The 10,872-nt window shown below is 54.5% G+C and overlaps 1 protein-coding gene across 1 annotated transcript; it reads right to left on the reverse strand.

Annotated features, from left to right (window-relative positions):
• Positions 1-288: 288 nt before the first annotated feature.
• Positions 289-9,264, reverse strand: RBP3 (retinol binding protein 3). Its single transcript, XM_507774.7, has 4 exons — positions 6,211-9,264; positions 4,215-4,405; positions 2,212-2,354; positions 289-644 (listed from the first exon to the last, which is right to left on the reverse strand). The coding sequence occupies exons 1-4, from the start codon at positions 9,262-9,264 to the stop codon at positions 289-291; spliced, it is 3,744 nt and encodes a 1,247-aa protein (XP_507774.4).
• Positions 9,265-10,872: the final 1,608 nt, after the last annotated feature.

Consider the following 10,872-nt stretch of genomic DNA (forward strand, 5'->3'; position numbering starts at 1 on the left):
GAAGGTAAAAATACCACCCCAAGTTCTACCACTTAGAAGGAACCTTTGTTAAAATTTAGGTGGTTATTGGAAAGCCATATATATATACATATATACACATACACATATATATGTGTATATACATGTGTGTGTGTGTATATATACACACCTCCAGCTGTAACCTAACCAGAGCTCAGCAGGCCCCTTTGCTGCTCCTGGGAACCTCAGGCCGGGCCACCTGCAGGAGTGCCCTTGGTGTGTGTCCCAGAGGTTCTGTCTGCCCTGGGGCTCTGCCTATGGGGCCCTTCCCTACAGGTGGTCCTGCAGGCCTGGGCTCCGCTTCACCCTCAGCTGGTTGTGCTGGAGCATCTCCTTGGCCCTGGCGAGAGCCTCTTCTGCAGGGACAACCACATGGGGTGTCACCCCCACCCCTTCCCAGGAGCTGCCATCCGAGGCCCCCACAGAACGGGCCGTGGGGATAGTGAGGTAGAGGTTGGTGTCATCCACGTGGTAGGTCTGTGGTGGCTGGCAGCCCCCACTGGTCACCTCCCCAATGACCAGGGCCCGGCCCAGCCTCTTCATGATATAGGTGAACTCCTCCGCGGTGCCGGCCGTCACACTGCTGGTCAGAATGACCATGCTCTTCTTGGAGCCATAGCGTTCACCTGGAAGACAGAAGGCCCTTCAGGATGGGGGTCATGTCAGGACCCTGGAGCACCTGTCTTCTCTATCCTGCCTGGGCCTGCAGTGATGGAGGAGGCCCGGGGGTTTAGGTCTGTGTCCTTGTGTCCACTTGTGAGCCACTTGACTTCTCTGAGCCTTGATTTCTGCATCCGTAAAATGGGGACAAGAATGCATGCCCAATCACGAGGATTTCAGTGCTTGACAACCCCCAACGAGGCCTTTTTATGCCAAGTGATAGGAAAGGCTTGACTCTCCTGAGAAAGGAGCATCCTCTCTCTTCATGAATAATGAGAACACCTAAACCGACCTGACTTCCTTTTCACTTTGGACTCAGAAAAGCCCAATTTGTGATGTATAAGAACAACTCTCCAGGACAGCACTGTCCAACAGGAATGCAACGTGAGCCAGAATGCTGGCCATAGATGTCATTTTAGGTTCCCTAGTAGCCATGTTAAGCAAGCAAAAAGAAACCCATGGTGTTAATTTTAATCATGTTTTGTTTAAGCCAATGTATCCAAAATACATTCTTTTCAAAATGTAATCAAATAAAATTATTAATGAGGTTTTCTTTTCATAATGTCTTCAAGATCTGGTATGCACATTACACTTCCAGCACATCTCAACTTGGGAGAGCCACATTTCAAATGCTCGGTGGCCGCAGGTGGCTTGTGGCTCCCGTATTGGACCTTGCGGTTTTGGGGCCTCATTATCTGCAGAATTGAGTCTATCTTTAACTTCCAGTCTTGAACATCTATTTGAATTTAGAATTCACCTGGTTCTGATTTGCATTTACACTTGTAATATTATTGAAAGTATGTCCTAGGAGCTACAGCAAAATGCCTGTGTATTACAGAAGCATGGACATGAAAATGGTGGGGTGTTTCTCTGGTCACAGGCACACCCCCATCGGTCTCTCCAGTCCTTTCTTGTTGGGTAGGAGCACAAGTTCCTTGGTCTTACACACTGGGCAGGGAAGATAGATGGAGGCCATCCACCCTGGAATGGGGCTTTGAGAGTTATGGTTCTGTAAAGCTCAGGGCCTGCCTTTGCTCCTATAGCCACTGCTCTGGGCCCAGGGCAGGGAACAGAAGCCCGATCAGCATCATGACCTTTCCAGGCAAGTTTGTGGCACTGTGGCTTGAGAGCTCAAGTACGGTGAGCACTGGCAATGCCCACTGGGGTTGGTGAGGGGCAGGGAGAATCCTTCAAAGTCTGCATTTGTCCTGCAGGCTGGTGATTATGGTGCTAAGCCTGGGGGAAATTTTGGTATTAGACAAACTAATATTCACATTTTGGGTTTCACTTATTAGCTGCATGACCCTAGAAAAGATATTTGACCTAGTCAACCCCCCCTTTTTTTTCCTCTAGAAAACGGGCATAGTGATACATGCTTTTCAGGGATTCGAGATCATGCACATCTAGTGCCTGGACTAGGACAGGGCCTTACATTCTGGTTACTATGACTTTTACCTACACCCAAGCTGTCTTTCCCTGGTTTCCCAGAAGCTTCTAGAATGACAGCAGAAAGGAGAAAGCTTCTCCACGTACCTACAACCTGGGCGTGAGTCCAGAGTTCACTGACAGAGTCATCAGGCCGGCTGTAGATCTTGTCCAGCAGAACTGGAGGGCCTTCATCAAAGAAGTAGGAGCACAAGATGGGAATGGAGGATGTGGGGCCACCGATGTTGAACCTGAAGGATGGGAAGCAGAGCCTGTTCAGGGGCTGAGCTCACAGTGAGGCCCTCTGTGCCCCTCGGGGAGGCCAGGATCTTTGTCCCATGGAGGGTTCTAATTCTTGGCAGCCTCAGTCTAGTGCCTCTTCCTCCTTTAGAATTCCATGGGTTGGCATTTTCCAGAGTATTTCCAAGAGTACTAGTCTCTTTAGAACAAGAAACTTAGTGATCAAATATGTTATCCTTTCCTTCTGCTATGTAATTAATACATGTTAATATATTAAAGGCCCTGACAAGTCCTGCAGTCAGAAACTTGTTGATAAATTTCCCCCACTTATTGACCATGGACTGCTCCCCTGCACCCATATCTTCCTATGAGTGGAACACATTTTGGGAAACATTGTTTTTCCCGTTGCATTCTGTGACAATCTTATGACACCTACCAGCTGTCTTAGTTCAGGTGTCTTAACAGGGCACTTAGTGTATTGAAATATTCAGGCTTGTGGAGCTGCACTGGGAGCAGGGGAGCCTGTATTTCTCCCAGGCCATTTAGATTTGTCCCACTGTGTGACCTCGTTGGGCCCCTGTCTCCCCACTGGGGCTAGCGATGTGTTAAGGAGCCTCGTCCAACTGATGGCCTGGGATGGCCTGGCTGGGTTCGGGGCCTGTGATGTCAGTGTCTGAACCTCCAAACAAACCTCAGGGGTGGGAGGGTCTTTAAGCAAAGTGCACTTGCAGGCTGGGGCCATCTCCTCTTTAAAAAGTGTAACTGGCATATTCAGAAGAAAGAGACTTAGCATGAGTGTCATTTGGGTGCTCAACAGAACTTCTAAAGAATAAAATGATCACAGAGACCCCAGGAGCCTCAAGCTCAGGCTGTGAACACACACAGAACTGGAGCCAGGGCTAATGTTTTATCTCCCAGGGAGGAGAAGCAGTGGGTGCAGGACCGAGAGCCACCTAGTGACCACTGAGAACCATGTGAGTGAGCGCTGAGGGCTAGAGAACTGGAACTGGGTGAATGCTTCTGGTCTGCCACCCCCTGCCACTTCTTTCAGACAACACGGGAGCATGGAAGGGTCCCGTCTGAGGAAGGCAACCTGCCCAGGGAGGGTGCTGGGGCATGTCCACCAATGGACCCCAGAGTCATGGGATGCCAGGTCTGGCCACTGCCTGAGGGTACTCATCCACCTCCTACCCCTGGTCCATGATGTAAACTCATGACATATGAGGCACATTTTTACAGAAACAGAGGGGAGGTGGCTAGCTGAAGACATCCTTCTGACAATCATTTGGTGATGCAAAGAATTCTTTTGTTAACAATAGTGATTAACTTCTAAATTTTCCCTGTGTGATTTCCAAATTCTGCCTGTACGATTCATATGACCAGGGTTGTCATGTGTTGATTTTGTATGACGTGAGGCACACTCCCAGGTGGGGGGCCTGGCTGTCTCACACACCACTGACCATCAGAATCACCTGGGATGCCTGTCAAATAGAGATTATCGGGCCTGTCCCCTGGAGCTTCTGAGTCAGTAAGAGGGGAGTGGGGCCCAGGAATCAGTGTTTTTAACATCTCCTTCCTCTCCTCCCCACTGAATCCTATGACCAGGCAAATCTAGGGTAATTCTCAATCTGGAATGCACATTGGAATCACTGGAGAAGCTTGCAAAAACTACCAGTGCTGGTCCCCACCTGCAATGACAGCAGATCCGCTGGGCTAGCTGGCCGAAGCCCTGATAGGCAGGAGGCCTGGCCCCCCTCAGGTCCTCTGCTGTGTCACAGGGTTCCTTTTCTTCCCTGCTGTGGCCCATAGCTTTGACTGTCCCCTGGCAGCCCTGCGTCCTGGCTAGGAAGCACTGACCCCTGGCCACTGACCTCATGTCGATGATCATGGCATCCGTGTGCATGATCTTCTTCCAGATGTGCTCCACCAGCAGCCTGGAGACCTGGGTGAGCAGCTCACCGTCCCCAAACATGTCAAACCTCAAGTAGCCAATGTTGTCCTCAAGCACGTTAGTGTGGAAGGAAAACTTGATCAGCTCTTCAAAGACTTCAGGGGAAGGGATCTGTAAGAGTTGGAGGTCCTACTCAGTGTCAGGAGGAGCAGCCAGTTTTAGAGCCCAGGAAAGCAGGCGCCATGGATCGCCTTTATGTCATGGGAAATATTAAGGGCATGGGACAGGAACTAACATTTCTGAAGGAATTAGTAGATAACAGGGACTTTCCCAGTGGCATGTCTGGGATGTGACATGCCACTGGGACATGTGTGATCTATGGGCAGCCTCCTTGCAGAGGATGCTCCTGTCTGCCACCCACATGCCCTGGTGTCCTGAGCTAGAAGGCCCAGGAATGGTCTCCCCTCTGACCTCTCCAACCTTACCAGATACTTCCTATGTCTCTAAGCTGCTCCACTGGGGCAGGATTGGAAGATGTTAGTTACCTTTACCAGGCACCTGGCCCTGTACTAAGCACTTTGTAGAGCTTATCATCATCCTCACAGCCACCTGTACAGGAGATAACACGATCCCCATCTTTTCCATGGAAAAACTGAAGCACAGAGAGATTAAGTAACTAGTCTCAGGTCACACAGTCAGTAAGTGGTGGAGCCAGAATCTGAATCCACATCTGACTCCAAATCGTGAACCTTGGCTATACTGGAAAGGAAGGAGATGTTGATTTGGAAACTGGGGATTCTGCAAGCCTAGCACAGGCTACTCGCACGTGGATGCACCTCCTCCTCCCTCTCTAAGGCTGCTGGAGGGAGGCAGGTCTTGGTGAGATTGACAGGCAAGGAGACTTCGTTGACAGAGACACTGCCCTCCAGGCCCTGCCCTGCCCTCAGTCACAGCTCTCTGGCCTCAGGCCACTCCCCTCTGCTCCTCTCCGGGCCTCAGTTGCAGAAAATGGGGGTGACAATTCTGTAGTAGATGCTTTTGGCACTCTCAGCCCCCTCTGCTTTCAGCTGCACCCGACCCCACTGACAGGCTCTCCTATAGCACAGCCCTGCCTTTCCACCCTTAGCTCAGGCCTTCTCCAAGAAGGGGGAGCCTGCCCCACCCTGAGGCATGTCTCAGGGCAACTCTTGGCCAATGCGGGACAGGAACCACTGGGCCCTGCCTGCAGAGGGCTATGCCTGGGAGCATCCCTACACTCGTCAGGGTCCTGGCTTCAGCAGAACAGCTTTGAGGCACCTGCCTGTCAGCTTCCCAACCCACTCTCCCTGCTCCCTCCTTCATGCCTGCTTCAGTAACCGCCTCCCAGACAAAGCGCCTGCACCCAAGCCCTGGTCTCAGACCCTCCTTGCAAGGGATCCCATGGCAAATGCTGCCCTGCCCAATTGTGACAATGCAGCAGACCACAGGTAGAACAACGTGGAGGTGTGAGTGCTGCCTAGGTGGAGCTCTCGGCCAGCGTGGGGCACTTGGTGAAGTCCATTGGCCACCTCTGACAGGTGTTGGCCTCTTCCCTAGCACTGACAATGAGAAGCCCTGCCAACACTCACCTTCCACCCAGCCAAGGCTGAAATGCCTTCTATCCCAGGAGCTTCCGAACTGGCTTCCTGTGAGTATTGGTTGGCTTTCAAACTGGCTTCCTGTGAGGTGGGTGCAAAAGTAATTGCGGGTTTTGCCATTGAAAGTACTTTTGCACCAACCTAATATGAATGTTCTACAGAGGTGTTCAGCAACCCCAGGGTCACAGAGAGTGCATGGAACAGGTTGAGAAAGAGGAAAGGATTTGACCGGTCAAAACTTAAACGTGAGAACAAATCTAAAAGCCATTGTCACGCACTGTGCACAGAGCCCTGCATGTGCGGACAATGAGTCAACTCACTCCCGGGACTGGGTTCAGCCAGGTCTCTCTTGGGTCTCACCTGCATGGGCACAATTCCAGGAATGCGGTCCTTGGCATTCTCAGGGATATGGGCTGCCTTCAGGTGTGGGTCTCCGGAGAGCATCTGCAGGTCAGCCCCCAGGATCTCAGCCAGGGCCACTTCTGAGGTCACCCTTGAGTAGCGGCTCTGCAGACCGCTCAGTTTGGTGGCCATCTTGGCCCCCAGCTCGGCAGAGGCATAGTTATCAGCCACCAGCTTCCCGGCCGTCTGCAGCACTGTGGGCACCTTGGCACGCAGAGCCACTATGTCCTGGGCTGTGGAAAGGGCTTCACTCATGGGCACAGTGATGTCGGGCTCCACGCCAGCCAGGTCCCAGGCCTTGCCTGTGGTGGCACTCAGGGCCATCTGGGTGGGCATGGATGCATATAAGGGGCTGCTGCCCACCTGGTAGATGCCCACAGAGAGTGCCCCTCCGGCCGTGGGCTCCCCAATGACTGTGGCCCGCTGCAGGTCCTGCATGGTATGTGCAAAGGCCTCGGCCGCAGAGCCACTGGTGTGGCTCATCAGGATGTAGAGGTCCTTGTGTGAGCCGTAGCGCTGGCCGGCGACCTGGGGCAAGGTCCACACCTCCGTGACTTTTGAGGTTGCCCTGTCAAAGATAGAATACAGGTGCTGGCGGGGCTCTGCCTCAAAGAAGTAGGAGCAGAGCAGCGGGATGGCCGTGGAGTAGCTGCCAGGGTTGTAGCGCAGGTCGATCACCAGCGCAGCTGTGTCCACCAGCTGTTGCCATACCAGCCGCACCAGCTGTGGCCCCACGGCCTTCACTGTCTCCAGTTCAGCCATGGCGTCAAAACGCAGGTAGCCCAGCTGGCCGGGCAGCACCTCTGTCTTGAACAGGGCCTCAATAAGGTAGGTGAGCTCCTCTGGAGAGGGGACAGCAGGGGGTGGTGGGGGTGCTTCCTCTACCACCAGCTCGCCAGGGCTGTGGAACACTAGCAGGCGGTGGTCCCCAGACACCTCCTGGAGGTCTGCTGTGAGCTGAGAGGCCAGAGACTCCAAGTCCACAGCTGTGCGGTAGGCGCCCTGGGCCAGCTTGGCCCGCAGGAGGGCACTGGTCTGCCCCACGACCTCTGGCCGAGCATAGTGGGCCTCCAGCAGGTGCCCTGTGCCCTCCACCAAGGCCCCCAGGCTTTGGTGGAACTCCAGCACTTCCTGGGCTTTGTCCAGGGCCTCCTCGGCCAGCACGATGGCATCGGGCACCACTCCACCACCCAGCCAGGCCTCGCCGTGATTGTCGATGAAGGTGAGGACCGGCACGGTGAGCGCGAGGCTGCCTTCGGGTGTGTCCAGCAGCGGCACCGTGCGGGTGTGCAGCAGGTTGCCCGCGGTGATCTCACCTACCAGCGTGGCCCAGCCCAGCGACTGCATAAGGAAGGCGAACTCCTCCGCGGCCGTGGCGGTGCGGTGGCTGGTGAGCAGATACACCCCACGTTGGGTGCTGTAGCGTGGGCCCGGGAGCTCCATGTGGCTGAAGTGCTCCTGCGTGATGTTGGTGCGGCGATCATAGGTGGTGAAGAGGTGCACGGGGCCGGCCTCAGGGCCCTGGAAGTAGGACAGGAGCAGGGGCACAGCAGAGGATGGCCCTCCAGGGTTGTGGCGTAGGTCCATGATGAGGTGCTCCGTGTCCTGTAGCGGCTCCCACACCTGGCGCAGGACATATGGGGCCAACACACCCAGGACGGAGGCGTCAGCAAAACTATCGAAGCGCAGGTAGCCCACATTGCCCGGCAGCACCGACACCTGGAACACAGAGTCCACCAGTGCTTGCCGGATAGCCTCGTCCTCAGGCAACTCTGGGGCCACCCCTGGTGAGTCTTCGGCTGCAGCGTCGGGCGCGGGCCCAGAAGGAGTTTCTGTGGGCCCGATGGCTCGCACCAGGAGCCTGGGATCCTCAGACGCAGCCTGCAGGCCGGCATTGAGCTTGGTGACCAGATCTTCCTCGGAGACCACCGTGGAGAAGTCCATGCTGGCCAAGTGCTGCAGCAGGGTGGGCACACGGTCCACCAGCGTGTAGTAGTCCTTCAGGACCTCCTGGAGGCAGTGGACTACCCCTGGAAGGGCGCTGCGCAGAGTGAGGATGGCCAGGGCTTTCTCCAGGGCCTGCTCGGCCGGAGTCCCCACACAGGGCAGCACCCCGCTGCCCTCCCACGTCTGGCTGCCTCCACCAAGGGGCCCCAGGGATCTGGACACGGGCACCGTGAAGAAGAAGTCAGACTCGCCTATCCTCAGCTTCCGGAGGTCCAGGGCCCCTCCCCCAGTCCGCTCGCCCACCACGATGGCCCTGCGCATCTGCTTAAGGATGTGCGCGATGTCCTCGGCCACGCCCCTGGTCTGGCTGCTGGTGAGGACCACCACATCCTTGTCGGCACCGTACCTTTCTCCCAGGACCTGGGGCAAGGTCCAGATCTCCGTGGTGGTGTTGGAGGGGCGGTTGTAGATAGTGTCCACGTGCAGGATGGTGTTCCCTGGGTGCAGGTAGGAGATGATGTAGGGAATGCCAGAGACCTGGCCTCCTGTGCAGTGCCGGAGATCCAGCACTAAGGCGGAGGTGCCCATGAGATTCCCCCACACGTGGGCCACCAGGAACTCCCCCATCATGCTCAGCACCTCCTGGCCCGGGACGCTGTCCACCCGCAGGTAGCCCACATTACCCTCCAGAACCTCATGGCGGAGGCCCCTTTGCAGCCAGGCAAGCAGTTCCTCTTCTGAGAGGCTGGTGAGTGCTGGGACTTGTGGGGGAGGCTCGGGGGTGCTGGGCTCATAGGAGATGACCAGGCGAGGGTCGTTCAGGGAGCTCTGCACCCCGGCTGTCAGCACACTGGCCAGCGTCTGCGGGTCCGAGATGCTCAGAATCTCATGGCTCTTGATGGCCTGCTGGATGGCTTCCTGCATGCCCAGCAGGTTCTCCGGGAAGCAGTAGTTATCCAAGAGGACCTTGGCCATGTCCAGCACCAGGCTTGGCTGGAACAGGTGTGTGGGGCCAGCCAGGCCACAGAGCAGCACGGACATGAGCAGAACCCATTCTCTCATCATGGGGACCCAGGGGGAGGCCTGGCTCCTGCACAAAAGCTCCCTGGACTGTGTGCAAGGCCGTGGCCCTGCTCTGTGCAGCTGCCTTCCACCCTTGTCCTTCTCAGCTGGTGGACAGAAGGTCTGGGGCTAAACTCCTGAGTTGGGGCAAGGCTTCCAGCTCCAGTAAGCCTTTAATCCTGTCTAATTCAAGCACATCAACCCTGGGTATCGGGGAGGAGTGGCCAGGGTGGTTTGACCCAGAAGGTACATTGCATCTTATCTTGCTGTGTTGTGTCTGCATATCATAACATTAATCACTGCCATTATTTTAGTTCCTGCTACATGCCAGACACTGTGCTCCATCCTTTACAAGCTGACAGTTTCCACCAGAGCCTTGCAAAGTCCAGTTATTAACTTGCAAGTCCTCCTTGGAGAACTGGTTCTGCCACTGTCTCTCCCGTGGCCTCAGGGAAATGTCTTAATTACTTATTGTGTAGATTAAATGAGAAAATATGTGTAAAGCACTTCTTCCCAGTACCCAGTAAGTAGGAAGCACTCATTACTGGTAAGTTATCTGTATTAGATATTACCTCTGTTTCATAGCTAAAAAACAAAAAAACAAAACAAAACAGGCCAGAGAGTTCTGTAACTAATAGAAGCCCATCGTTTTAGGTGTGGACAGATAGGGGGTGCAGCAAGAAGAAGTCCTTGGGGCTACAATTGGCCCACACAGTGCAGAGGCTGAGTCTGAGGCTGGCATCAGCCTCAGAGCTTGAGATTTATTTCTATGTCCCTTTAATGCCTCCAGGGAACAGAACGGGTCCCCCTACAGCTTTCTAATGCTGGGAATGATGTGTCTGGACCACCACATGTGGAGTGTAGAGGCGCCCACCTTCCAGACATCACAGGACTAGTGTTCCCATTCAAATGAGGTTAGCTCTGAGAGTTAATGGCTAGAGGGGACTCTTGCTTCTTGAAGGCTCAGCCCACAGCCTGCAGTTCGCAGGGAGAATCAAGCAGGAAGTCTTGGGTCTCCGTGGTCCCAGGCTTCACATGGAATCCAGATCATTCCTCCTGACTGCATAAAGCACAAGAAACAGGGAAAGGTAGACTGCTGAACTCTTCAGATCCCAGCTCCTGCCACTTCTTATAGAAATAATGTGGGTGCTGCTTGCAACTGACTGGCTGTAGAAATCCAAGAATTTCCTGCTATGGGGTCGGAACCTGGAAGCCCTGCTTTGCCGCTGAATGCCTCTGGAGATGGGCACTTTCCTCACTTAACAGACAGACAACTACCGCCCAGAGAGTGGTCGCAAGGCCAGGGCAGAGCGCTGGGAGAGCTGTCCCAAGCTGGCTCCAGCAACACCGCCTTGGCTGAGCGGGCAGCAGGCAGGCGCCCCTGTGTGCCTCAGTAGGCAGCTGGAGAAGGTGGTCTCAGGGACGTGGGCTTTCTCTGCACAGCTGAGACCCACAATCTGCTCTTTGGAAATCATTATCTGAGGATGTTTACCAACTGCTTTATGAAGGCCAAAGAGGTCAATTAGCTAAAACAAACATATTTTTAGCTCATTAGGATTTGTGTAATGCTCAAGTGACATATGGTCACATCACTCCACCATATGCAGCCAA

Source organism: Pan troglodytes, chromosome 8 (genome assembly GCF_028858775.2).
Source record: "Pan troglodytes isolate AG18354 chromosome 8, NHGRI_mPanTro3-v2.0_pri, whole genome shotgun sequence".
Classification (NCBI taxonomy): Eukaryota; Metazoa; Chordata; class Mammalia; order Primates; family Hominidae; genus Pan; species Pan troglodytes.

Bases quoted from the DNA above. Each gene is read 5' to 3' on its own strand.
- RBP3 (XM_507774.7), bottom strand. From the start codon at position 9,264: ATGATGAGAGAATGGGTTCTGCTCATGTCCGTGCTGCTCTGTGGCCTG. The intron at 4,406-6,210 runs GTGAGACCCAAG...CAACTCTTACAG, and splicing joins CTGGAATTGTGCCCATGCAG to ATCCCTTCCCCTGAAGTCTT. The intron at 645-2,211 runs GTACGTGGAGAA...TCTGTCTTCCAG, and splicing joins GACTCACGCCCAGGTTGTAG to GTGAACGCTATGGCTCCAAG.